At 49.3% G+C, this 27,081-nt stretch overlaps 12 protein-coding genes across 12 annotated transcripts; 10 read left to right on the top strand and 2 right to left on the bottom strand.

The window, feature by feature from the left end:
* Positions 1–854: 854 nt before the first annotated feature.
* On the top strand, positions 855–1,886 carry N7457_004079 (uncharacterized protein; the record flags this gene model as incomplete). Its single annotated transcript, XM_057175124.1, has 3 exons — positions 855–1,163; positions 1,216–1,310; positions 1,364–1,886. 3 exons carry the CDS (start codon positions 855–857, stop codon positions 1,884–1,886), a joined length of 927 nt encoding a protein of 308 aa, XP_057032171.1.
* Positions 1,887–2,524: 638 nt separating this feature from the next.
* sdh2 (succinate dehydrogenase iron-sulfur protein subunit SDH2) lies at positions 2,525–3,453 on the top strand (the record flags this gene model as incomplete). The annotated part of the gene is made up of 3 exons (XM_057175123.1): positions 2,525–2,867; positions 2,926–3,077; positions 3,133–3,453. 3 exons carry the CDS (start codon positions 2,525–2,527, stop codon positions 3,451–3,453), a joined length of 816 nt encoding a protein of 271 aa, XP_057032170.1.
* A 1,166-nt stretch (positions 3,454–4,619) lies between these two features.
* Positions 4,620–6,494, top strand: N7457_004077 (cytochrome P450; the record flags this gene model as incomplete). Its single annotated transcript, XM_057175122.1, has 5 exons — positions 4,620–4,827; positions 4,925–5,793; positions 5,864–5,974; positions 6,097–6,263; positions 6,320–6,494. 5 exons carry the CDS (start codon positions 4,620–4,622, stop codon positions 6,492–6,494), a joined length of 1,530 nt encoding a protein of 509 aa, XP_057032169.1.
* A 1,589-nt stretch (positions 6,495–8,083) lies between these two features.
* On the top strand, positions 8,084–8,665 carry N7457_004076 (uncharacterized protein; the record flags this gene model as incomplete). Its single annotated transcript, XM_057175121.1, has 1 exon — positions 8,084–8,665. One exon carries the CDS (start codon positions 8,084–8,086, stop codon positions 8,663–8,665), a length of 582 nt encoding a protein of 193 aa, XP_057032168.1.
* A 273-nt stretch (positions 8,666–8,938) lies between these two features.
* N7457_004075 (class II fructose-bisphosphate aldolase) lies at positions 8,939–9,805 on the bottom strand (the record flags this gene model as incomplete). Its single annotated transcript, XM_057175120.1, has 1 exon — positions 8,939–9,805. One exon carries the CDS (start codon positions 9,803–9,805, stop codon positions 8,939–8,941), a length of 867 nt encoding a protein of 288 aa, XP_057032167.1.
* An 840-nt stretch (positions 9,806–10,645) lies between these two features.
* N7457_004074 (uncharacterized protein) lies at positions 10,646–12,087 on the top strand (the record flags this gene model as incomplete). Its single annotated transcript, XM_057175119.1, has 3 exons — positions 10,646–10,901; positions 10,973–11,466; positions 11,527–12,087. 3 exons carry the CDS (start codon positions 10,646–10,648, stop codon positions 12,085–12,087), a joined length of 1,311 nt encoding a protein of 436 aa, XP_057032166.1.
* A 2,449-nt stretch (positions 12,088–14,536) lies between these two features.
* N7457_004073 (uncharacterized protein) lies at positions 14,537–14,992 on the top strand (the record flags this gene model as incomplete). Its single annotated transcript, XM_057175118.1, has 1 exon — positions 14,537–14,992. One exon carries the CDS (start codon positions 14,537–14,539, stop codon positions 14,990–14,992), a length of 456 nt encoding a protein of 151 aa, XP_057032165.1.
* A 544-nt stretch (positions 14,993–15,536) lies between these two features.
* N7457_004072 (ankyrin repeat domain-containing protein) lies at positions 15,537–17,477 on the top strand (the record flags this gene model as incomplete). Its single annotated transcript, XM_057175117.1, has 2 exons — positions 15,537–15,904; positions 15,956–17,477. The coding sequence occupies 2 exons, from the start codon at positions 15,537–15,539 to the stop codon at positions 17,475–17,477; spliced, it is 1,890 nt and encodes a 629-aa protein (XP_057032164.1).
* Positions 17,478–18,826: 1,349 nt separating this feature from the next.
* N7457_004071 (LITAF-like zinc ribbon domain-containing protein) lies at positions 18,827–19,591 on the top strand (the record flags this gene model as incomplete). Its single annotated transcript, XM_057175116.1, has 3 exons — positions 18,827–18,863; positions 18,914–19,361; positions 19,429–19,591. 3 exons carry the CDS (start codon positions 18,827–18,829, stop codon positions 19,589–19,591), a joined length of 648 nt encoding a protein of 215 aa, XP_057032163.1.
* A 627-nt stretch (positions 19,592–20,218) lies between these two features.
* On the bottom strand, positions 20,219–21,319 carry N7457_004070 (uncharacterized protein; the record flags this gene model as incomplete). Its single annotated transcript, XM_057175115.1, has 1 exon — positions 20,219–21,319. The coding sequence occupies one exon, from the start codon at positions 21,317–21,319 to the stop codon at positions 20,219–20,221; it is 1,101 nt and encodes a 366-aa protein (XP_057032162.1).
* A 1,043-nt stretch (positions 21,320–22,362) lies between these two features.
* Positions 22,363–23,070, top strand: N7457_004069 (uncharacterized protein; the record flags this gene model as incomplete). Its single annotated transcript, XM_057175114.1, has 1 exon — positions 22,363–23,070. One exon carries the CDS (start codon positions 22,363–22,365, stop codon positions 23,068–23,070), a length of 708 nt encoding a protein of 235 aa, XP_057032161.1.
* A 481-nt stretch (positions 23,071–23,551) lies between these two features.
* N7457_004068 (uncharacterized protein) lies at positions 23,552–26,080 on the top strand (the record flags this gene model as incomplete). Its single annotated transcript, XM_057175113.1, has 1 exon — positions 23,552–26,080. One exon carries the CDS (start codon positions 23,552–23,554, stop codon positions 26,078–26,080), a length of 2,529 nt encoding a protein of 842 aa, XP_057032160.1.
* Positions 26,081–27,081: the final 1,001 nt, after the last annotated feature.

Genomic DNA, 27,081 nt, shown 5'->3' with positions numbered 1-27,081 from the left:
CTCATAGATCACCAAACGAGTAATATGGGCCTGTCAACGACAACCCCGCTGTGGATGCTAGTGAAAAAAAAACACGCCATAACTCGCAGGGAATAATTGCCTGCTTTGGTTATTGGTCGATAACTCTACCTAGAGAATTGGAGTCGTAGGACTTTTTGGGGGCCGTTACATACTATTGGAGGCGTTAAATAGTGCGGCGCGTAGTTGCTTCACTGTGAAACAAGAATATTTCTCTTATATTCTGTCGGATCGTGATAGGCACTCGAGTATTCTGTCTAATCTATAGTGGATACGATACTGAAATGAGTTCTGGGTGGGTAATTTCGTTGAAGACAAGGGGATTTCCCAAGGGTCTGGTTTATTATAATGTGCATAAGTTTTTTAATCAAAAAAAAGAGATTGCGCTGGATATGTTCTTAAGGAGGGGAGAGATAGGAAATTTCTTACCCCCGGTGCTCAGTTCCATCTGATTTTACCTTTAGTTGGCTACGATTAACGGAATATCCAGCTTCAAACCACACAACCCCTGGAGGCGGGCTTCGGACAGAACAAAACGCGAGCTCTCGGTCTTTTAATCTCCAATTCGGCCCCCAAATGAACGTTCGAAGCACTGTCATTTGTCCAGATACACGACCTAGTCTCATTTCGGTGTAGTCCCAATTGATTATCAATACTGGTGCTTACCAACATTCGTGGTATTTACAAAGCTCTGGTGCAAGGCTGTTGATCACTGAAACTTATACAAAAGAATACTGCTTGACCTAGAAATCATTCAAAATAAGATATCTACTTCGATTATTACAATTTGGCTTGTGATCCTTAGCAAAGCTCTTTAATTTCTACGGCTCTTCATAATGACTCTCAAATACCTCATCACAGGAGCGACTGGAGGCCTTGGAGCAGGAGTTCTATCCTACCTAGTTGCAAATGTCCCCGCCTCAGAATATGCAGCAGCGTCCTCGAAAGAGGAAAATCGCAAACGATTCGAAGACCAAGGAATCGCATTCCGAGTAACAAGCTATGACGACCCTCAGACCTTAGAAACCGCATTCGAGGACGTGGAGAACCTCTTCTTCGTAAGCACCAACACATTCGATGTTGAGAAGCGGCGAAAACAACACCAGAACTTCGTGGACGCAGCGAAGAAGATGAACGTGAAACACGTAAGTCATCGGTATCCCCAGACAACTGCCATAGCTAACATCCGCCTCGCAGGTGTGGTATACATCCCTGGCCTTTGGTGGCTATGGTTCGGATTCCAAAGCAGATGTCCAACAAGCCCATCTCATGACAGAGAACATGATGAGACAGTAAGCTGAAGCCCGACCGTGATAGTCCATCCAGCCTCGCTAACACCACCCAGAGCTGATATTAACTTCACCTCCATTCGCGAGGGTCTATACACGGACGCCTTCCCAGTATTCATGGGTTGGTATCCGAGCACATCGACCGTTTATCTCCCTTCCGACGGACCGGTGGCCTTTACACTGCGATCAGAGCTAGGCGAGGCCAATGCACGACTGATGATTCGCGGTGGGCATGAACGGGAGACGGTACTCCTCACTGCACAGCAGACCATCACATTCTCCGAGATCGTGAATTTAATCAACGAGACGACTGGTCGCCACGTGCAGTTCAAGCTTGTTTCCCCGGAGGAGTTCGTGCAGTTGAAAGCGGCCGAAGATGAGGGTGGGAAACCCGAGGGATTCTTTCGAGCGCTGGTTTCGTGGTATGACGCTATCTCAAAGGGGGAAACGAGCACTATTGATCCACTCATGGCGGATGTGCTGGAACGGCAACCCGTACCGCCGCATGAGGCTCTTCGGGCTTTTTTGACGGAGAATCGGGACTATGAGTGGCATCAGAATTATGTTGATCGCGGTTAGTGGCTAGCGTTGTAGATCAGTTGTGATGGTCAGATATTGAATATGAGTGATGATGCCCGATGTTCCAATGTTCCCTGTTTCCACTGGCACATGTCTGCTCGGCCGGACAAGCCGCGATGCTACCGGCAAGCAGATCGGTAGTGGCCTTAGAGCCTGAGGCACATCATTTTGTGGGTTTGACTGGAGAACCACTGATCAATCGAGCATTGGGATTGCCAAGGAGACAGATTGATACGGTTGAGCAATCACAGATCATTGGCATTCCCATTGACCAGTAAATCCGCTGAATATCTCCATGTTGAAGGGTCAAATCGGCAATAGACAAATCCCAGCTTCTCAAGTCGACCGCCGTGTCCGCCCGAGGCTTGCAAACACCCTCGTTCTGATTGGCCAGGAGTCGCTGATGTCAGCATCTACACACCCGACCCGTCAAACCCGAGGTTACTAGCGAGACTCCTTGGACTTCATTTTGTTGGCAATTGGATTCTTTGGACTTGGACCGTGACTGGACTCCGTGGTCGCTAACTTCCACTTGAAACTCTCCCCTCCCTGCTTTCTTTGATCGCTGTCTTCAATCCCAATCTCCCATCTTCTCTGACCTCATCACCTCGATATTTTTCGACTTCCGATCACCCGCCATGGCCTCCCTCCGCACCACTTCGCGACTGCTCACAGCAGCGCGGCCGATGTTCCGCCCTGCCTTCGCTCGCACCTATGCGACCGTTGAGCCCACTCCCTCCCAGGAGCCCAAGATGAAGACCTTCAAGGTCTACCGCTGGAACCCGGACCAGCCCACCGAGAAGCCCCAGATGCAGTCCTACGACCTCGACCTGAACAAGACTGGACCCATGATGCTCGATGCGCTCATCCGGATAAAGAACGAGCTCGACCCTACCCTCACTTTCCGCCGATCCTGCCGTGAGGGTATCTGCGGTTCTTGCGCCATGAACATCGACGGTGTTAACACTCTTGCTTGCTTGTGTATGTAGATCTAGACATCCGACAGCTCCCGGCCAAGGCTAATCTCCTGTTTGTATAGGCCGCATCCCCACCGATACCAAGGCCGAGTCTCGCATCTACCCTCTGCCTCACACCTACGTCGTCAAGGATTTGGTCCCTGATATGACCCACTTCTACAAGCAATACAAGTCCATCAAGCCCTACCTCCAGCGCGATACTCCCACCGAGGATGTGAGTTTGGTTTCATTCAAGTATCATAGTTGAAATCACTAACATATGCCATCAGGGTCTCGAACACCGTCAATCTCCCGAGGACCGCAAGAAGCTCGATGGTCTCTACGAATGTATTCTGTGCGCCTGCTGCTCGACCTCCTGCCCCTCTTACTGGTGGAACAGCGAGGAGTACCTCGGTCCCGCCATTCTGCTCCAGTCTTTCCGTTGGTTGGCCGATTCCCGTGACGAGAAGACCCTCGAGCGCAAGGCCGCTCTCGACAACAGCATGAGCGTGTACCGTTGCCACACCATTCTCAACTGCACACGGACTTGCCCCAAGGGTCTCAACCCCGGTCGCGCCATTGCCGAGATCAAGAAGATGTTGGCTGTCTAGATTTGTGGATATAAAACGGAGTACTGCGGAATTTTCTTTTTCTGTCCAATGTCTTTCCAGTCGTCTTTCCTCTGTTTCTCTATTTCCTATTTCCTCTTTCCTTTTTACTTTTTTCCCCCGACTACTTGGATGTTTTCATAGGTGTAAATTGTGGACCTTTGTTTCTTACAGGAATGCACTGGTAGTCCATTCGGCTGCATGATGATAGCGCAACCTATACCTTTGTACTGTATCAATATAAACGTCTGATTTTCTAAGTTGATGTCTCAAGTGATCTAATATATAAATATATCAATCCATACTACCCATCTATCTACTCCAGACTCCGTACTCCGTATGTCTCTCCCCATACACGGACACTAAGCGAACCCCAGGACACTTATCCTTGTAGGGATTAGGCTAATTCGGCTACATGCCCACGCTAACCTGTGCCTCCACAAATCGTTATAGCCATTGATCGATTACTCAGCTGGGCTGTTAGCACAGTTGGTAGTGCGCCCGCTTCGCATCACTGCGAGCGTGCGGGAGGTCCTGGTTTCGATTACCAGATAGTCCATTGTGTCATCTTTTTTTTATCTTTTTTTTCACTGCCTCCTACTCTGTCGGGTCACATTCTCACCTTGTTTGCTTTATGCTCTTCTAGCCATAATCAAAAGCAGACTGCAGCAAATTAAAATCCCAACATAGTGATCAGGGGTCTTATTGGGTCTCTGGAAGTATATCAAATGCAGACTGTACCTCACCCCGACATATCACATTGATTGACCAAGGATCACCTATTAGTATCGCTTTTATGATGTACGGTGTACTCCGTAGGGACAAAAGCATTGTTCTCAAGCCGAGCCTAGCGTTAAATACGCCTGCATCTGCATGGTGGGCGAGGTCGGATGATACTCGACGAATGACAGCTCTATATAGCACCCTAGCGGCGGCGCAGAACGTGATGGCTTCTAGGTATCTCTGCACTTTCTAATTAGCCGGGTTGAATCAGGAAGGAGTTCCAACATTCCTGTGGACACTAAAATCACGATACACTAGCTCCCTCGTGGGGGTTTGCATCTCCTCCTTTTCCCTTCTTTTTCTTGTAATGCGTTTTCCCCTCATATAACACAGGCCTGGGCCTTGCTTTTCCTTCCTCTTTTGTCCATTAACCGAGCTTATCTAGAATGGACTCCGCAACTATCTACGCGGCCTTGGTGACGTTACCGTTGGGACTACTGATCTTGCGCACTGTGTACCATTTGTACTTCCATCCGCTGGCCAAATTCCCCGGTCCAAAAATTGCTGCTGCAACCTTTCTCTACGAGTTCTATTACGATGTGATCAAAAGCGGCATGTATATCTGGGAGGTTGAGCGCATGCACGAGAAATATGGTGAGTTTATAAAAGAGCCCATCTAAATATCCGAACCAACCCTAACCATAACTGAAATTCACATGTCACTAACAACACACCGGATGTAATTCCCTAGGCCCAATCGTGCGCATCAATCCACGAGAAATCCATATCAAAGACCCATCTTACTACGATGAGATCCATGCCGGCGCTTCCCGGAAACGCTCCAAAGACCCTAAATACGCTATCTCGTTCGGCGCGCCCTGTTCGCTCGTGGGAACAATAACACACGATCACCACCGCTTTCGTCGCAGCCTGTTAAGCAACTACTTCTCCAAGCGCTCGGTTATCAACCTGAACCCTTCTATCCAAGAAAAAGTCGATAAACTAGTCGCCCTGTTCGAGCAAGCCTACCGAGCGGGTGATGTGCTGCATCTGCATCTAAGCTTCGCTGCGCTGACCGCAGATGTCATCACAGACTACTGCTACGGCTGGAGCTATGGATATCTCGATGGCGAAAAGGGATCGCGAAATAATGACCTCGTCGACGCAGTCAATGGACTGATGGTAATGTTCCACATCAACCGATTCTTCCCTTTCCTCCTTACCATTTTTCGCAATGTGCCACCTAGTTTGGTGCGCTGGCTACAGCCGGCGATGGGTGATTTGTTTGATTTGAAAGTGCGGCTTAGACAGCAGGCCGGGGATGCTTTGGAGAAACAGAGTCTGAGGAAGCTGGACTCGGAGACGAGGCCGAACATTTTTGATTCCTTGACTAGTTTGGATTTGCCGGAGGAGGAGAGGACGCTGGACCGGTTGGAGGATGAGTCTGCATTGCTTCTTGGTGCTGGTACTGAGACGACGGCTAGAGCTATTGCGATGTCGATGTTCTATCTTATCAGAGAAAAGGACATTATGGCGAAGTTGCGTGCGGAGTTGAAGACTGTGCTGCCGACGCCGCTGTCTAAGGCTGCGTGGGTGGATTTGGAGAAGTTGCCTTATTTGGTAAGTTTTGGGATCTCTGTCTTCTTGCTTGTTATGTGAGTTGCTGATCTCTGTTGTCTTTGGGCTATAGACGGGCGTCGTCAATGAGGGTCTCCGTCTCAGTCATGGGATGACAGCACGGTTAGCCCGTGTCTCGCCGACCGAACCTATGATATACCGCGATTGGGTTATCCCTGCAGGGGTGAGTGAATAATTCTGGCTTACGGGGTGCAAACCTCTCGACGTGGCAGTTAGACGACGCACATCATACCGAATTGAATTCTAGCTAGGCCTGGCGAAGATGCTGACCATCCCGTATTGCAGACCCCCGTCAGTCAATCGAACTATTTTGTCCATATGGACCCCACACTATTCCCCGAGCCGAATAAATTCGACCCTGATCGTTGGATCCGTGCCGCGGAGGATGATGAGCATCTGGGACGATATATTGTTGCCTTTACCAAGGGCAGCAGACAGTGTCTGGGGATGAAGTGAGTCGGTCCTACACCCCACATTTGACCACAGTCACTAACTATTTTTCTTTTAGTCTTGCGTATGCGGAAATCTATCTCGCACTAGCGCATATTGCTCGTCGCATTGACTTTGAGCTGTATGAAACTACGATTGATGATGTCTGTGTTTATCGTGAACTGGGAATTGGCTGTCCCGAGGTTGGTATGTTTAGTGTTAGGGCTACGGTCAAGGGCCTAGTGGAGGAATAACGTCATCGGTGCGATCTGTAAGTTTTCACCGGCATGATTTGGGAGGGCTGGCATTTTGCTGGCTGGTGCTGGGTATTTGTGGCATGTGGGTAAGTTCAAAATGCTTTGATGATTTACAGCTATGACTTCTGGAATATCTAGGTATGTGCAGGTTTCAGTTACGAATTAATGAATGGCATTGCGAAAGTAATCATGTCCAAGAACCTTGGAATACATGTAAACGGCCACTTGAGTGGATCATGATATACACCTCATATACCTCCACAGAACTTGATGAAGATAAATGGGCTAAAAACAACGCATTAGAAATCATGTTGGAGCGTTGAATCTTCATTCAAAAAAGAAAAGAAGAGAAGAGAAGTGTTAGTGGGAGAAGGAAGAGACATTGAAACTGAAGCTAATGCAGCAGAAATAGGCGGTGAGAGTGTCTATATCTGAGGCGACAAGCAAGTATACCAAGAGTCAGATGTGAAGGAGTCATTAAAAATGACATGTCAGGGGTTATCCCTGAGCTGGGATGCTTCTTATGGCCGCTTCTCCTAGACAATTCTCGCAAATAAAAGTTTCTAGCCATCTCAGCCCTATTACACCTCTCATGACCAAGATATCAAACTAGGGCTGCGTATAGGTGGATCACAATATGACAGTGATAGATCAAGCCAAAACGTGAGATCAGATCGGATCTGATGCAACTCTGGAAGTATGTGATCAGATTCAAAGATACATACGGAGTACTCCGTACGGAGTACTGACAGCCCAATCAACCCGAACCCAAAGTAAGCTGGCACATATCGTGGAGCAAGGGGGTATAAGGGATGCCAGGGAGACACGTCCCGCGTGCCAGCAAATCCCCTATACATTCACCAGATCAGCCCTTTGAATTTACATAAGAAAATATTCCCTGTTTACACTATAGGTCTGGTGCTCTTTGGCTAAAGGATTGATCGTATCCATCCCACAATGTTGTATACCGCTGATCTCCCGATAGGACTGATCAATATTCCCTATACGGAGTAAGCCCATCTGCCCCTAGAAGAATCTGAACAGCGGCCAGGTAAGGGACGATCCACAGACGGTTCGTCAATTAGTAGATTCTGTGTTTGACAAAGACCCACGAGGGCAATGAAATCAGCCAGATGTGCGCCACCATGTCAACCTCATCCAGTACCTCCGAGATCCATAGCCCCCCCTTGGGGAATTAATTGCATGCTTTGCCTACTCCCTATTTGTTGCACACCACTGGATTGACACTAAGGTAAGCTTTCATCATCGGATAAGCTTTGCTAGGCATGTTCCTGGACGATCATTCCACAGCCATACGCGGCAATTCAGTCCTTTAGCCCGCGCTCTCATACCTAGGCATAGGCGCCCCGCTGCTATGTTGTCGTCATCCCGCCCAGCCATGTTGATCGTTGTCAAGAAGAGCGCGAGGTATGGAGGACGCGCATTGCAAATAACAACAGTCCGTCCAGTGCCCTGAGTTCCCCTACATAAACGAACGCCATCGTATGCCGTTTGCCCGATCCCATCCCAGTCTTTCATTTCTCCATCTGACCATCTATACTCTCCTTTATTACCCAATTATCAAGATGCACGTCTCGTACATTTCCCTGGCCCTCTTCGCCGTCGGCGCCATCGCCGCGCCTGCTGCTCCCAAGCCTGACGGCGACATGACCACCGGCTTCCCTTTCAACCCCAGCGGCTCCTCTACTGTCCAGGACAGTGATGATGGATTCGACAGTCCCTTCCCTGTCGTTATGCACGCCCTTGAGCAAGCCCAATCTTCAAAGCAATCCGGTCACCCATCTCCCACTCAGGGTGCGGGCAAGCCTGATGCCCCTCCTATCCACGCTGCCATGGCCTCCAACATGGCTGCCTCCACGCAGAATGCTCCTAGCTTCCCTGCTCCTGTCGCCTCACAGGCAGCTACCTCGAAGGCCCCCAAGTTCTCTCACATTCCCATGATTTCCGGGACTCCCGTCGCTACTCCATCGCACGCCGTTATTCACTCTGCCAGGCCGAGCTCCGCCACTCCTTCCTCTAGCGCTGCCCTTGCTCCTGCTCCTACCGTATCCGCTCCTTCGGGCCGTCTTGGCGGCATTGTCCACGGTCTCCCCGTCGTTGGAGATCTCGTCGGCGGTCCCGTTGCTGGCCTTGGTCTCCGTCGTTAAGTCCTTCATTAAATGATATCCTCTCACGTGCAATGTTGTTTATTGCTCGTACCAAACTACCATGTTGGTAAATCTCGCTCGCTTTGTTTTTCGATTTATCTGGCAATGGATTGGCGGCGCTTTTCCTTTCTGGCAATCATTCATATATCCCAAGACCTTAGTCTCAAGTAGCTGACAACCAGTATTGGTTTCAATCTTACACATTCAATTCATGGCATCACAAACATTGAATTCATATCTTCCCATAAGGAACACATCTATCCCACATGAACCCTAAGTAGATGGGTATCTACCTCCAGACCCCAACCGATCAATGCATCCCTCCACAGCCTTCTGCATCGCATTCGTCGCCTCCTCCAACAAAGTCGTCAACGGCACCTTCCCAGCCTTCTCCGCCTGAACCCTCACATACTCATTATTCAACACCTTATTAATGTTGACCTTGCTCACGCCACAATCAATACACTTCTGAAAGATCTCCTCCGTAAACGGATCCGCCCCATGAAGCACAAGCCTAACCTCCTTCCCAACAGCCTCATTAATAGACTGCAACCGCTCATACTCCAACTGAATTCCACGCGGTCCATACTCCCCATGAACATTCCCAAACGCCGGCGCCAGCCAATCAATCCCCGTATCCACAAACTCCCGACTCTCCTCAGGCGTCGTCAGCAACCCCTCCAAATCAACGGTATCAGCAACGCCGTCTTCCCCACCCTCAATCCGCCCAGGCTCTGCCTCCGTCGCAATCCCCCGCTCGTGGCAGTACGCCACCAGCTCGCGCGTCAGCGCTAGGTTCTCCTCTTTCTCGTAGTGCGACATGTCCACCATGATGCTGTCGAACCCGCCCATGTCCGCCGCGTACCGGATGATTTCGGGTGTCTGTGCGTGGTCCATGTGCACTGTGATCGGGACGGAGGCTTTGCGCGCGGCTTCGGCGGCGGCGTGCACGAGGAGGCCGTCGGCGTAGTGGATGGCCCATGGGAAGAGGAGGATCATGGCGGCGGAGCGCTTGGCCTCCGCAGCGCGGACGGTCGCGAGGATGCCTTCTACGTTGTAGCAGCACATTGCGGGGACGCCGTAGTGGTTTGCGGAGGCATGATCCAGGATGCGCAGGGCGCGGTTTTCTTGGAGAGGCATGGTTGTTTGGTAGGTTGGGAGGGTGGGAATGATATATGGTAACTGTTTTTGGATCAATAAATGAGCCGGAAATATGTCTTTCACGCTGTTATATAGCCAAAGTCGTGGGGTTGTTCGAGTCGCTGCGCATCCGAGCCTCGGAGTTGCTCCGGCTACGTCATTTTGAGCTGTCTGCTCAGGTACCAAGGGGCATCCCGCGGATATGGGGTATTTGGGGGTGTTAAGTTGTATACCATAGATTTTGAGGGAATATATGTAGGTATCACATTGGAGATCTCAGGCAAATGAAGTTCGGCTACATACAGGCATGACATCTGAGGTGATGGAATGATACATGCTCCCATATATATCTCTCGGGAAGTGAAGTAAAATGGTTTTTTTTCTTCAAGAAAACTAAATGGATATTAGGCCTTTTTTTGTTTGTTGTAATATCTTTTCCTACATAATTGACCATCGGGCGTATACCATCTAAGTATAAACTCATGTTTAGTCTAAATGAGCTGTTCGGCAAACCCCCGAACTTTGAGCAAGTATGCATCAACAACCACAGCACAACGATATTCTCGGGCCAATATATTTAACCGGAAACTTATCACGCTCTTCATATCCAGAATATCTGGCAGAACCACTCTAACTCGGCCCACAGCAAAAGCCAAGGGTCTTCGGAGTTGTCCCGAATCATCCCACCCCCATACCCAGCTTCCCCGGACACTTTCCCCTCATTGAACCCCCACGCGGGTCGAAATACGATTATTTCATTTTGTACAGAGTACATATATACGGGCATTTTCCCAGTCTTAATTTGCCAATTGTATATCCGTTTACTTCCATATATCCACAATGTCTAAACCGGCCATCGGCTTTGTTGGCCTCGGCGCCATGGGCTTCGGCATGGCCACTCATCTCGTGAAAGAGGGCTATGCAGTACACGGTTACGACGTATTCCCTGCATCAGTAGAGCGGTTTACAGCTGCAGGCGGAATTGCAGCTTCATCACTACAGGACTCGGCCAAGGAAAAAGATTTCTATGTTTGCATGGTAGCCTCGGCTCCACAGGTGCAAAGCGTCCTTTTCGGGGATGAGGGCATAGTTGCAGGTAATAAATCCATGAAAATATCCACCGCGTTGTAATAGTTTGGTTAAACTCACATGGCTTTTTTATTCCAGCTCTTCCCCAGAATGCAACCCTCCTCCTCTGCTCCACCGTCCCTGCATCATACGCCCAATCCGTCGCCGCTGAGCTAGCCTCCCTTGGCCGCGGTGATATAAGTTTCATTGATGCTCCAGTCTCAGGTGGCGCCCTCCGTGCCGCTGCGGGTACATTATCGATCATGGCCGGTGCGCCCGATGCCGCGCTGGAGAAAGGCCGCTTCTTGCTACAGGAGATGTCGGATATAGACAAGCTGTACCTTGTTCCCGGCGGTATTGGCGCGGGCAGCAATATGAAGATGGTGCACCAGGTTCTAGCAGGTATCCATATTCTGGGTGCCAGTGAGGCGCAGGGCTTTGCTGCGCAGTTAGGACTCGATGCAGTTCAGACAGCGGAGGCGATTAAGTCGAGTGCCTCCTGGACTTGGATGCATGAGAACCGACTACAACGTATGTTGGAAGAAGACTGGCACCCCGGCGCTAGTGCTTTGACTATTATTCTTAAGGATGTGGTAAGGATGACTGATTTGGGTTTCGAGCTGTGCGGCTTTTGCTAATTGATTTTTCGACAGGGGATTATCACCACCTCGGCGCGTCAAAATCAATTCCCTATCCCGCTCTGCTCCACAGCTGAGCAGGTTTATCTGTCTGCTTTGTTGCAGGGATATGGCGCTGTTGATGATTCGTCGATGGTGCGGCAGTACTTTGCTGAGCCTATCATGAAGGTTTCTTGCACTAAGTCTGCTGAGGAGGCGGCTGAGGCTCTCCAGCTGGTCCTGGATTTGATGGAGGTGACTAATCTTGTTGCGACAGCGGAGGCGATCTCATTTGCGCGCTACCTCAATGTCGATTTGAAGCAGTTCTACACTCTTGTCAGTGATGCTGCTGGTGCAAGTCGCCAGTTTATGACGAAAGGATTGGAGATTATTGAGGGGCGTGGACAAGGGGCGAATGTAGCCTCTGAAACCATTGATGCTGCTAGTGCTCGTCTGGCAAGGGCTGTGCAAAAGGCACGCGATCTGCATTGTCCTTTAAATCTAGGCAATGCTGCTTTGAGCGTGTTGTTCATGGCCAAGAAGTCGGGGTTAGGGGCTGAGGGTAGTGCCCACGTGGTGAAGGTTTTTGAGAAATAATTCAACTTAGCGAACATGAGGAATTATAGATTTCGGATTGCATTTTCTATTGATCTTGCTCCTGATTATTCACAGCACAAATCCAAAATTCTCCATAGCTTCTGTTCTGGTATTAGGCAGTTTAATCTTTAGATTTGTATGTTTCAAGCCCTTCGATGCTCACTCCGAGATGTCTGTATTCTAGTCTTGTAAGATGATTTTGTTTTCGCAAATATAGCCCCTAAGACAGATCTACCTACTTTAAGACACATTTTCTTGTAAACTTGTATGGTACAAATAGTGTCTTAGACGCCCTTCCTTTTGTTAGTTGTTGGGCTTTGATGCAAACACTTTCTGCCTGATCTGTCTGCCTCATAAGAATTATATAAAATCCTCATTGACGCATCTTCCAAGGTTGTCTCACTACACTTCTTATCTCTCAATATATAATTTTCCCTGACGGCACTCAGCACCATCAAAAGGTCTTATACACAAGGCTTCCCTCCATCTGCCGAGCCTCCATATATCTGCCGAGAGCCCTTTCCACAGAATGCGATAAATCTTCTCTCGTGGTTTACTCATCTCTCACACATTGCACGACTCCTCCGCGATGCGGATTTAAGGCTTTCAGTCTCATTCATTTCTCTGGCACACCAAGAGTTGGTCATTGACTACTCAATAGGTACAATCATATCAAGTCTTGGCCACTTCCACGACACGTTCCGAAAGAAAGCAGAAACGCTGACACATATTGACAAGACCCTTCCCTTTGCGAGTTTAATCACAACGCAGTATCCTATACTCACATGTATGTCAGCCATGTGAAGCATCATTAGTTCGACGCTCGTGCTAGGGAGACAACAGAAGGATATAGAACAGCTGCACTCGAAACAAATGGCCCTTATCAGGAAAAGCACAGGTCATCATATGGAGCTGGTAGCTGAAACATATGCTAGCAAAATGAGGTGGCGATCACGCGGACACACAATCATACAAAAGGTGCCAAGAGAATGGATATCGACACATGTTGTCATCGCATTCAGCATGCAGTACGAGAACGCATCATACAACCGAAGTTGGTAGCAAACCCAAGATCAAACAAGACGAGACACCACATGATGAGTGGGAAAAGGCAAGTGTACAGATTGATATGTACATTTCGAGCGAGAGAATCTGCTTCAACCCCTTGGAAACTTTGCAATTATTACTATTGACATCGGAACCACCGTGGAGGGAATACTGATATGGAGCCTAAGTGGTTCCTGACAACAGCCTCCCTAGTTATTCCTTTCCCGGGAGGTCTGCAGCCTTCCTACTGGCTACGGTTCCGTGTATTTGATTTTTATCAGTTATATGGCAGCCCTGACAGAAAGCAAGTTGGAACGGACAATGAATAAACGTCTTGATGATTTCCTAATGATACTGCAACGACTGAGTAACCCTAGGGAAGTTGAGCTCCTCGGGATACTGCGATAGGAGTTCTGCCCGTCTACTGATAAATATTATCCTCGCGATACTGTTTCGGTGATTTTAAGTCATCATTCTTTTCAGTTTTGATGTGGGTATAGACGGCTCTGAAGTTTGTCGCCTTTATAATACCATTTTTTACACGCTCCAAAGGGTTTGAACTCTGCTACTACCAAGCTATTTGATGAACTGACGAATGATTTCCAGGGAGATCAAAGCCAGGTATAGGGTTTTCGATGCCCTTGCCTTCGAGCTAGATGATATTGGAGGAATAAAAAATCTACTGAGGGCACACTTCCGTCTCACAGGTTGCTCATTCCGCCGCGACTTCAACAAGTCTCCACCAGGCATGAGACCTCTTCGACTATGTTATCATCGTCAAAATGATTGTTCTCCGTTAGCGAGGCTAAACATATCACCTTGCTGCAGAGACAAAGACTCTAGACCAACTCCCAATCATATGTGCCAGGTAAAGGGGGTTGAATAGTGCGGTTCTTTGTCAATTTAATAGGGTCGCCTTGTTCTGTCTCTTTGAATATCCCAAAAAAGGGGTGTTCGCAGAAATAGATAAACATTACTCTAGCGATTCACCATAAATAGAAGATCAAAATAAGGAGCTTTGTTATCATTACATACTCCTTTCTAAAATAAGTCTCTCCTGCTCTCTCTCTCTCCGGGAATTTCTGGCAGACCTTTGTTCCCTTGTGCACGGAGTGGAGACTCGATAAAGAATATCTCAATGGCTAATGGCTTTGATGGTCTTCTTTAATCGTGAACATTGACTTTGTCTGACAGTTGCAGCCAACCCCGAGGGGAAGTGCATAAATAGCACGGGTTCTTCCATCTTTTCTCACTATTCTCATCAGGAAATCTACATCCAATCAACCTACTTCGATATTCAACTCCACAATCTACCAACAAATCTCACAATCCTGCAAGCTCTAGATTAGCAGCCACGCAATCATTCAATCAATCAACTTATTACCCACTGTAAACAGACATCATGTCGTGCAATTGCTCAGGTCACGGCCCAGGTCACGGCCAAGGTCACAGCCAAGGTAACACGGATTGGGAATACGAGTACCGTCTGGCTGTTTTCGACATGTATGAAAGCCTGCGAAGAGAGCAAGAGTTCTTGAGCCTCGGCGGTAATCAATCTCGCCGAGACTGTATCGTGAACCTCCGTGCACTTGCAGCCGACTCGGAAGTTATCGTTGATCTCGCAAAGAAAATGGCGGAGGCCTACCCGTGGTGTGAGATTGTCCTTAGTAAACCAAAGGGCCACTTCTTTGGCCCATTCGAAGCAGTCGTCTACGAGGAACTCAAGGGGCCTTTGCTCCAGGCTGTTGCTGATCTCGAGGCTAATGATCGCTCGCCGCACCCGGACCCGTCCGTTGACTTCCGCATCGCTTGCGAGCTGGACGCGATTTGCTATCGCAAACGCGTCCATTTCCAGTAATTCCCTACTGTCGACAGTGTGTTTGGATTGCTTTGGCTTCCAACTGAAATAAGCTCGTTTTATTTGTCCTATTTTCTGTTATAGACTGCCTGCATTCGGCAGCCGCCAGATTGCGTTTCTTTAGCTTTTATTAAGAATGAAATAATTACTTTGACATGATGTTATGTTATAGGGCTCGTAGAAAAAGTAAATACATTATCATAACTCCTCTAAATACTAATACTATGGATAGCTAAGTACTTGAAGGAACATGAATGTTTGGCTCAATCCGATCTAGGTACCTTGCCATCCCCATCTTTGATCCCAAATCAAGCCTAAATCACATTCACCACCCTATATATTTTTGTCTTCCTAATCGAATCTGCGTACTCGATCTCCTTATTCTCGCATTCTGACATAATCATGAAAGCAAACTAAAAACCTCCAAAACAAGCCTGGGGGCCAAAAAGCCAGGGTTGCACGGGCCCTCGCAGCCCCCGATCTCCAAATTTCGCATTTTGACACTCCAGGCCTATCGTCTCCCCACAGAGTCCCCGAAAGCACCATGTCCCTGCAGCAAGCAGGTAGTGGGCCATTATTGCATCAAACTGCAGCAGTCCACCTGTTGACCAACTCTCTGTATGAGTCAACACGCTGGTCAACAGCCTTGACTAACCAAGCTCATAACGAGCTCGGTCTGTTGCAGGCCGTGCTATCCACAACCGAAGTTTATGCTAGCTCGCTGGGTACAGATTGCACGCATCTTGGGGTTCTGAACAAAAGGCTCCAGAGCTGCCATGCCGTCCTCTTGGAATTGCAGGAGCTGCAGCTGCATCCAGACACCTTTGGGGCCCAGAGTCTCATTTCCGATATCAGAGCGCGATTCTCGTCACTGATTTTTGGGCTTAGTGAGGTCAATACGAATATGATGATGTGTGTTGAAGATCTGCGTGAATTGAAGAGGAGTTTTTAACATCGATACAGATCATCCCAGAGGAATATTGATCGGGCGCTAAAATGTGTTCTCGATGATATTCGTGCAGGCAAGCGAGAGACTGACCTTGTTTGGGATATTTTGAATGGTTCTTCAAATCCCGGGGAAGATAAATCATGGGCACGGCTACAAGAAGCGTTGGCGGCTGCGGGTATTTCTTCTAAACTGTCGAACGAGAATCATGAGTTTATTATCTCGAATCTTCGGAAGATAGTAGAGGCAGCCGATCTGCCGTCCATCACCGAGGCGCAAAATGCTCAAGTGGTCGTGGTCCCTGAGTCCCCAGCACAAGAACCAGCGCAGAAATCGGAACCCTGGAAAGACTGGGACAACGAGGACTTATTAGCAGACGAACCGACCGGTCTTCCATTCCTTCCGCTCCCACCAAAAGGCTTCTCGTACTCAGATAGACCTCGTTCACCTCGAGAGCAATATCAGCAACACCCAGAAACACAGGTCATACCGGAGGAAAACTTCCCAATACCGGTTTTGTTGGACTACCACCATCCTGGTGATACATTGAAAGTAACACTGGAGGAGAATCTCCCTATACCAGTGATTCCCAGTCCATGCAAATCGGAGAAACAGAGCATATTCCGGGACCACGATCTCCCAATACCAGTGGCTCCCAGTTTATCCAAGCAGGAGCAACAGACTATACTACGAGAAAACAACCTCCCAATACCCGTATACCCACCCATCAAGCGCAATCCCACACCAGACCTACGAGCCTTCAAAGTCTCAAGATCACACAAGTCCCACCGCGTGAGCCGCATTCTATGGGAAATTACCAGCTCCAAAACCACCTTTATAACCGCCATAATGAACGGCCATTCCCCAACCGTGCAAATCCTCCTCCAGAAAGGCGCCGACGTGGACGCCCAAAACAACGAAGGTCAAACCGCCCTCATGGCCGCCGTCTCCTTCGGCCACGAAGCCATAGTCCGCCTCCTCATTGAGTACGGCGCGGACATGAATAAGCTCACCTTGAAAGGCGAGTCGGCACTCAGCACCGCCGCATCGCGGGGCTTCGAGCGCATCGTGCGGATACTTATCGCCTCCGGCGCGAACATAGATCTAGGCCGTCAGATGGTGGTCGTCAAGACGCCACTTTCGCAAGCTGCCGCGTACGGGCAGGACAAGGTTGTGCAACTGTTGCTAGATTGCGGGGCGAAGATCGACGCTGTCGGCTCGAATGGCGAGACGGCGCTGGCGCAGGCGGCAGGCCATGGGAATATCAAGGTTGCGAGGCTGTTGCTGGATCGGGGCGCGCTGGTTGATCACATGCGATGTCCCTGGCAGACGCCGTTATATAAGGCTGTTACCGCTGACGATGAACCCATGGTTCAGCTTTTGATGGAGCGGCGTGCGGACCCGCTTCTTAAGGGGGGTCTTCGACGGAATGAGACGGTGCTGGCTTATGCAATGAGGATGCGCAGGAGTGCGATTCTGAGGGTTTTTGCGCAGTATGGACATCATTATGTGGATTTCGTTCCCTATCAGTATGGTTGATATCTGTGGGCCCTAAACGCCGCTTGGGACCGCATCTGAAGCGATTATAGATCACGCGCCTTCATACTAGCTTGATCAATATCAATTTGGAATGCTCGAGACTACTTCAGACTTTATGAGCCATAGGGCGTTTTCTAGGTGCCATGATGTGATAAGATGGAGTTGAATCGGGCTTGAGGGTGCCCCCAAGAGTGATTCAATGGTGTAGAATCCTGATCGAGGAACAAACGCATGTTCATTTCCATCATGACAGAATAGTGATTATTTCATCAGTCTCTCCCTCGACTTCCTGTTGAGACAGTGGTGCCTTGGTTCCTCAGGCATCGTGCCTCGTCGACTACAACATAGATAGTCGGGAGTTCTGCAAACACCTATCTACGGATCAAACGTCTGCTGTCATTCCTTGTTTCCACATTGGCATGACGTCGCGTCCAAATGGTATCAAAACGGTACGAGCGTGTTTAGCACCGAGTTTGGGGGCCAACTACCCCGAGGCTTGTGCCTCGCGTATCCTCCTACATGAATTACGCAGTCACAGGGGATTTTCTGCCTCAGCCTACCACTCAGCCGTGAGCTTTTGGTAGAGGGACTCCTCAGAGGGGCATGGATCGGCTGCGGAGCCGCAAGCCGCCGTGTGATTGGGTTGGCGTCGAGGATCGTCGTCTACCTCGGGCGTAAGAATCTTAAAGCGCCCCAGGGGGCCAAAATGCACGGTTTCCGGGGATTCGGATCTTTTAAGGGAGCTGTGAGGAACAAACTATGATATAAAGCATGGAGCGGAGAGTGTCAGATTTCAAATTAGACGACTTTATACTGCATACGGAGTAGATACTCACTATTAGCAATCGACAGAAGTTCAAGGTATCAGAGAGGAGCTGCTATCTAATATGAGCTGTCTCAATTTGAAATTGGTCGCAAAATGAGCCGCATTCCTGTTCAGAGGCTTCAACTACAATTCAGATACTTGCTTCGTTTATAAGTCCGGTTGATATTGGATGCACATCAAAAACGATCGAAAGGTTCAGTGAGTTCTTTCGATCACTTCCAACCTGACAAGGCTCTGCGTCGTAATATGCAAGGATGTGGCTCATATTCTATCTCCCCGCGTATTCCAGGCAGTGCATGAGAGAAATATCTACGTATTCACCATACAACGGTGTATTCTTGCCTGTTATATCTGACGAGCGTATTGATCGCGCTATTTTCATATTAACGTACGGTGTATTACCTACGAGGCTCTGTCCATTTGACTTAAAGCCCCTCCGGCCCCCGGGCTCGATTGAAGGCCTTGGTTTCGCATTTCCCACCACAGATCACCTATTCTCGAATTCCCAGACTCAGAAACTAACATGCCTGAACAAATCACTCACCCGGAGCCGACTTCTAGTACGTCACTCGCATTACTATATTCATACTCAAGCTAACGAACCCCTCAGCACCAGCTCCCACATACAGCGAAGCGCCAGAAGTCATATCCCCTTCACACTTAAATCATGGCCCCGTGAGCCCATACCACGTCACTCGTTCACACACCGGCCAGTCCATCACCGATACCACGCGGAGCACCGTCAGCGCGCTAACACCCACCAACGGCGCTTCGGAGAAGCAAAACCCCAACCAACCAGACTTAATCGGTGAGGCACCAGAATACGAGGCCCCGACATCACTGGGTCCGCCAGAGAAGGTATATCAAGGTCAACCCCAGCCCCAGCCCCAGCCCCAGGGCCATCCACGGCAGTACTACACTCCCTATGGCCATCCCAGCGGGTATGCAACGGCTGTCCCGCTACATGGTGTCCAGTCAGCGCCTACACCGGTTGATTGCCCTGTTTGTGGAAAGCGTGAGATGACCAGTATTCAGCCTGTGAGCGGAGGGACTACGCAGTAAGTTGGAATTCCCATAGATGTTGCAAAGGTGTGGAATGGGTCGCAGAGACTAACCCTTGGATAGTGGCTGGGCTGCTATTCTCTGCTTCTGTTGTTGTCTTGGGTGTGTCCCTTACTTGATGTCTTCGCTCAAGGATGTCGAGCATTCCTGCGGGAAATGCGGTGCCAAGCTTGCGAAGTGGCATAACAGTGGACGTGTGCATGTCTTGCAGAATGGGAGGAAGTGAGGGTTTTGGATTTCTTTTGCCTTTTCTTTTGCCTTTTCTTTGTTTGGAATTGATACCACCTTGTGTTCGATGTCATTATTTGGGGGCTGATCATGATATAGCCTTAGACATATCTTTACGATTGACATTTTTTTAATATCTTCTCTTTGTGATCCCACAGTAATATTCTCCACTGCAGGTAAGAGATACAAGTTAGGAATAATGTTGGCTCTGAGGCCATTGCTGATATCTCTCTCGCTGCCTGGATTCTCAGGATTGTATGTTTGCAGACCAAGCGCTACAAGGAGTCAGGCGAGGGACGCAAGGTCTCTGTTTCCTATCGAGATACAGATTGAGTAATTCGTTTTTGCTTTCGTGCTTGTCCTCCTCCATGAATAAATCTACGAGTGACTCCCTACTCAGCACTCGGGACATCGGTAGAAGTGACCTTATCTCCAGGACTGTGGTAGATTGGGTCTCAAGTCAGCTTTGTCGGGGTTTGGCACCCACGTATGTCTCTGGGGACAAACTATGCTTATCTGCGTAATGACCACAAGTCCTACCCCGTACTGTGGTCGGATTTCAGCTCAAATACCAGAGATATCTTCTAGCTAAACATCTATACAACATTTTGGCCATCTATCACTCTCAATTTCGGGCCTCTTCCGCCTTGGATTTATCCGCTCTCCCCCTGAGCTCCTGGTAAGATGTTTCAGTATATCCATCCGGATCCCACGCCAGGGCTCTGTCTTCCATTTCCTCGAGCTTCTTTGTCACTAGTCGTTCCATCTCACTCCTTTGAGTTTCATCGAGCAAGTCCAATCGCTCTTTCCACGCCTCGCTGGGATTGTCAGTCTCCGTAGGTCCAAAGAACCGCTGGTCGATCTTTTGCCAATATATCGCATCAAACGCAAAACTGTGCAAAATTGCATACACCACCCAGAAGTCCCCACTCTCCCAGCTCTGTTGCATATGGTCTGAGAGTCGGTGCCGGCCACTCAAGCTCTGACCGCTCTGAACGTCCATATCTTCACAATACCTCATTGCTGTGAGGAACGTCTTTAGGCGATGATCGAACACTCGAGTCCAGTCCTCGATGCCTTCAGACCAGTACTCGGGTTTCTCGATCAGGAGCCACCAAGGTGGAGCGTATGAAAACTCCACTGGTGCTGCGTATGTGAACTCCCAATCTACCACGCCGGTAATATGCAACTCTCTATTGAGAAGAACATTGGCAGGCCGGAAATCATCACACCAGAGTGGGAATGGCCCATGTTCATTACACGGCTGGAATAATTTCTTTTCCCGAGCAAGCTTATGAAACAGCTGCCTTGCAATAAACTTTCGGCGGCAATCGTCTGCAGACTGTACCGCATCGCTCCTTTGATGAAGTAGGTGTTGGATATTAAGCTGCGCTAGGGCTTCGATATATGAAGATGCTGTTTCAAAAGTAGCCTCTAAAGGTGGGAGTTTTGATCGAGACAGTGTGCCTAAACGCACGAGCTCATTTATATTCATGGATAGTGGCCGGTTCGTCACTTCCCAGGCAAAATCATCCACCTGACTAAGGGACCCTATCTTCGGGAATTCTAACTTAGAAAGCCGAAGCAAGGTTTTTGCTAGTTCTTTGTATAGCATTTCAAGTTGGGCTTCCTCGATGTTCGGATCAAGGACCCCCCGTTCCTCATTTGGACATCCTGGAGTGTTGAGAGCGTCATACATGGTCGTGGTATGCATAATGTGGCCCATCATGATAAAAGGGCTCAAGTTGAGGGGGCTCTTCTTTTGCACCCGAATGAATAACGAACGGAACAGGAATTGATGCCTGATCCGAGATGTATCGCATCACAGCAACTTCATTCGTGACCTTCTCCTCGGGAAACATAACAGCTCCAGGCTGGGAGAAGCGAATATTAGTCGCGCTATATGTGTACTTCATTTGCAACGTGAGGTTGAAAGAACCCTTTTGGAGGATTGCAAACTCTGGATCATCTCCAGAATCCTACTTCAGGATAAATTTCGCAATCGCTCTTTTGACATTGATATCAAGGAACTGACGCAGCCAATTGTCGGAGACATCATCGGACTGCTCCCATGCAACGTCATCATAATTCATTCGGGTTTCCATGATCCAAGTGGAGGAATATCTGTAGTTGATGGTTTCTGGCGAGTCAATTTGTCTGGGTATGAATGTTGTGAATGGAAAGGGATGTGAAATAAGATCGGGCTAATCATTTGGGTATTAGGGACCTTGTCTGTAGCTGCTCGGGTGAAGTCAACAGTCACGATGGGGAGACCAGCTTAGTTGTCAGAGCCTTGAGCGAATCAAAGCATTTCTTTCATTTGTCTATCGTAGACACGTACTAGATGACACAAACTTCACTGCTCGATAGAAGTCTAGCCTCACCGCTCTTCGTGTTCCCAACAATCTCGTCTCGCTTAAATCTTTCTCGCCTAAATCTCTATACCCAGTTACGGAGTGAAGCAGCTCTAAATATAGACCTTTGTTGCGGAAGGGGAGTTTGGAGTATATCCGTCCATGTGTCTCTCCTCGTTGCAAAATCGAACACATTACACTCATTTTCCACTAGTACGCGATTGTGAAATGCATAATTTTCGTTTCATATTTCGTTCGATTGTCATAAAAACCGGTAAGGCGAATAGAAGCCCAGCTGAACTCGCCAAGCCACCTCGTATCCGATGATGCCGTCACTTGACGACCATCCCTGTCTCCCAAAACAACACCCAAACATCCCAATCGTAGAAATTTCACGACTCCAAAAAACACCAAAATGCTCCGTCTCATCTTTACCGCAACAGCAATAATCACCAGCTCCTCGGCAATCTATTTCTACATTTTCCACGAGCGGTTATCAAAACGCATAAAGCACACTTCCCATCGCGGAACCCTTTCCGCCGCGTCAAACCCAACAACTATAGAGTCCATTCCAGACTCCGTATTCAGCAATGAGTACTTCATGGTCTATGACTACTCCTCCCAATCTGTGCCGCGGAGCTCCCTTCCCAGCAGCGAGATGACGGATCTCTTTCAAAGACTCGTGTGTCGCAATATGATCGCCTTCTCGCGGTTCCCGCAGGCACTGGTACTGGCTATGGCTAGTAAAACCCCACAGGAGAAAAGGAGTTTTAAGGCTGGGTATCTTAGTGCGCTGGATTTTGAGGTTGGGGATGTGGTTTGTGGAGTTTATCGGGTTACGCTGCGGAAGAAGAATCGGGTTGAGTTTGAGATTAAAATGGATGCGATGGATTTTGTGCAGGGGAGATTGGCTATTAGTTACAGTGGGAATCAGGGTCTAAATAGGGATGGCAAGCGGGGAGAGGGACCGGTCGTGTTCTGTAGCGAGACCGTTATGTGGAGAAGAGCGGATGAGGTTAGGAAAATGCCGTTGGAGAGACCTCTTCTACGATGGATGCATGAGACTGCCGCGTGGTGGTTGCTTGAGTCCGGGGTTAGGTATCTCATGGATTTGGAGAGTTGAGTGATCGGTCTCACACGCTTCGTCTTGTTTGGCTTAGAGTGTGAACTGGGTCTTTGATACAATGTGTTTGTGATATCCAAGTACAATGAATGATATTATTAGAACGACTGGGAGTTTGCTCGAGCACTGGATATGTTTGAGATACAATGGGGGTTGGCATATTCTTCTTTGTTAGCAGAGCGCGTCTAACAAGCGAATTACCCTTGAACTTCTTTGCCAATCAATAGCCTTTGTGAACGTCAAAGAGTTTTGCGTTGAGACCAAAAGAATAGCCTTGAGCCATCTTTGTTAACCTAGGGCTTTGTTCTTCGACTCGGCTTTATACTTCATCACGGACACTCCTCCCCCGAACAAGTTATATAACCCCCCATAGCCCAGAGGAAATCTAACTTGCTACCAGATCAATTCTCTCATCTTCATTCCTCATCTACCATCTTACCAACAGACCTTTTTTCTGACTCGTTAGGGTCTATCATTTACAATGTGTAACTACACCTACCACCACTATCCCAACTGTGGACATATCTCCAACTGGAGCATCACCAGCTGTCAAGAATACACCAACAGGCTTCGCCTGGCCAGTCCAGAGCAAAGCATACCCTGCACCCTGATTGAAACCTCCCACAACCTCCTCTCCTCCCCCCAACCCAGCAGGTGCATGCAGTGTGTGAGTGAGTGGATGGCCAGCCTCTCTGAAGACAACCACCGGCCTCAATCATCCAATTCTTACCTGAAAATTGAAGGCCTGGATGGTACACGCCAAACTATTGAAATTAAAGCACGCATGGTGAGTGATTCCGACGGCAATGGGGACTCAGGCAGTGCTGGCCACAGCGACAATGGTCAGTCGATCTGCTTGGGTGCTGTCGTTGGGGAGTCGGGTAATGGGGACATGGGCAGTGCTGACCACAGCGACAATGGTCAGTCGATCTGCCTGGGTGCTGTTGTTGGGCAATCTGGCGATGGGGACTCGAGCAGTGCTGGCCACAGCGACAATGGTCAGTCGATCTGCTTGGGTGCTGTCGTTGGGGAGTCGGGTAATGGGGACATGGGCAGTGCTGACCACAGCGACAATGGTCAGTTGATCTGCCTGTGTGCTGTTACCGATGGATCGGGTCCTCATTGTGAATGTTTGTGTCCTAAGAGCAAGACCAAGCTCTCTAATTTTGCTCAGATGAATCCAGGCTCGAAGGCTGTTGCCGACGAATTGGACTCTCCTGGGGGATGTGTGCTCACTAAGAGCGCCCCAGTCTTCTCTGACGTTTCTCAGGTTAATCCTGCTGTTGTCCACGAATCGGATTCTCGTGGATGTCGGCGTTCGGAGAAGAAGGCGAAATTCGCTGACTTTGCTCAGAAAAAGCCGACCAAGCCGGAGATTACTGCTAGGATCTATGACTGGTCTGTATCTGTCTCTGAGTCTATTCCAGCCGGTTTTGGCGCTTATGGTGGCTATACAAATGACAGTGCTCAAATTGACTCGCTGAACCATGAGACTGCATACTCAACCTCCAGCTATGACAGCAGCTATGAATCAAGCAGCTGTGGATCACTTCACGGATCTAAATTGAGAGAAACCCTACTGAGACTAAGACTTGGAAACTATATCCAGCAGGGAGAGCAGGACCGGGAAGCGATTGAAACTGACTATGACAAGTACAACGCTGACACTTTCGGTATCGACGAGAATATTGATTCTGCTGATCCAGATAACGAGCTTCTTACCCTAGAAGAAATGCTTCAGGAATCGCCAGATAGCCCCTCGGTTCAGGATGACTTGTGTAATCTGCCTTTTATTGACATTGACCATATGCAGCGGCGTATTGAAGCGACCGTCCACAAGCGCATTGAAGAAAACAACACAAAGCAAGCCCGACAAGAAGCCATCTCCAAGTTGTTTGATCACGCACTTCTACAGAAAGACAAGAACGATCGACGCGAACGAAATATCGGATTAGGCATCGAAGAAGACCCGAATCTCTGGGACACAGAGTCCATCACCAACATCTGGGACCCGAAGCCTACCAATGACATCCCCGCCGACGCGAGCACCAGTGGCATCTCTCCATGCACCTGCACGCCACCCAAGAGCCGACCGGACTCACGGATCCCAGGCCCGCAACCACGGATGCACCTCTACCAGGGCAACCTGTTCGCCGCGACCGCAGAAGACGCCCAAAAGAAAGGACTACGGGATGTCCGGCCATACGGTAAGCACCAAGGCGAGTGGGAAGGATTCATGCGTGCATTTTCGGTCGACGACGCCAACCGAATGGGTCTATTGGACGCAGAGCATGCGCGCGGGTGCTGCGACGAGCGGCCCGCCAATTTCCACCTTTTCTACGGGCTAATGCACGCAGCATCAGAGCAAGAAGCCGAACGACGCTGGCTAGACGATATCCGGCGCGTTCCCGGCGAAGACGGCAAGTTCTACGGACTGCTCCGGGCAGACGATCTACGACATGCGCGGGCAATGGGACTAACCGAGATCCAGCACCCCTGGGGATGTTGTAAGGACGGGGTTTTCACTATGCCGGATCGGGAGCGACATGTCTACACCGGATTCATGGGCGCGGTCTCGCTGGATGAGGTTACCAAGATGGGCCTCTGTGAGGCGGAGCCGGTTCCTGGTGAGTGTGGCGAGTACTACGGGGGCATCTATTTCGGGTATGTGGAGGCATACAACGAATCTGATGCTTTTGAGATGGGCCTGATGGAGGCTGCGCATGCTGATGATTGTTGTGCCAAGACCGAGGTTGGGAATTGCTTGTCGATCCCTGACGCGGGGCAATACATTTATTACGGCTACATGTACGCGCGCGACGAGGAGGAGGTGGTGAATAGGGGCCTCAAGGATGCTTTGCTCGTTCCGGGGTTCGATATCAAATATTCTGGATATCTCCGGGCGGGCTCTGAGGAGGAGGCCAAGGCCATGGGGTTGTTTGAGCCCTCGCGTATGGAGTGGAGTGGCAATTCGCGCCTTCCTGAGGGATTCCTGTTGGGGAGTCTTTGATTCTGTTCTGTTTGGATTCTTGAGATTTGCTTGTTTCTCTCCTTTTGATTCTGTCGCATATTGTATGGAGTATGGAGTATGGAGTACGGAGTATTCCCGGACTACCTCAATAGAGAATTGATTTGTCTGATTGTTATCACCTTTCTTTGAGATCGGAAATAAACCAAATGAACTAACTGATCGTCAGTTCGGAAAACGATAGTCGCTGGAGAATTCTCTGCTAAGCGAAATGTGGGAACTGCATACCTCTTTTTGTGGCTATTCGACACCAAAGAAAGTCGGCCAAGCTAGTATCTTAGATCCTAGACTCGGGTTTCGCCCCCAAATGTGCTCTTTGGTCCGATTTGTATTTCTCGATCGTTCGCAGGGGTATTCGTAAATTACCTACCTAAGTACTCCGTAGATAGGATCATAGCGCGGAGTGCTCGGATATCTGAAACACAGGCCCCTTGAGCCTCCAGGAGACGTTGCGTATAATGAGAATGCGTACTCCGTAGAATGCCCCTTTATGCCTGGCCTGGATAACAGAGTACCAGACTCGATCCCGACCCCCGAAAATATCTCGCAAAAGCAGAGCACAGGAAAGAGGCGGAGAGAAGTAAAATGAGGCCTACCGGTTAGGGCTATGATCGCCTGTCTTCACAGAACCCAGCAAACTCTTGGGAATCGATAGTGCAAAGGGCGGACTCAATAAAAGCTCCAGGAACCTGGCCCTGCCAAGAGATCTTGATCTCCAATCCCCTCTGAATCAGCCAATCACCGTCCTGTTTCAAGTGACAAATACCATGCGGGCGTGTGCGCCCCCATCGCCACGGGGCCACGACGGGATCAAGGCCGCAGGCTATACTCCGATCGGTGGACTGACCCGCAACGCAATATCCCAGAGCGAATCTACGGAGTGCAAAATAGGTATCGCAGTCATGATCGACACCGTCGTGACGCCGAAAACCTGGTTAGGGGTCCACTGCCTCGTGCATGTGCTGCCCCGTGGCCCCCAGATA

This window comes from Penicillium paradoxum, assembly GCF_028828445.1.
Source record: "Penicillium paradoxum strain IBT 22861 chromosome Unknown utg000004l_segment0_segment0, whole genome shotgun sequence".
Taxonomy (NCBI): Eukaryota; Fungi; Ascomycota; class Eurotiomycetes; order Eurotiales; family Aspergillaceae; genus Penicillium; species Penicillium paradoxum.
The sequence above is the reverse complement of the archived record's forward strand: the minus strand, read 5'-3'. Positions and strand labels throughout refer to the sequence as shown.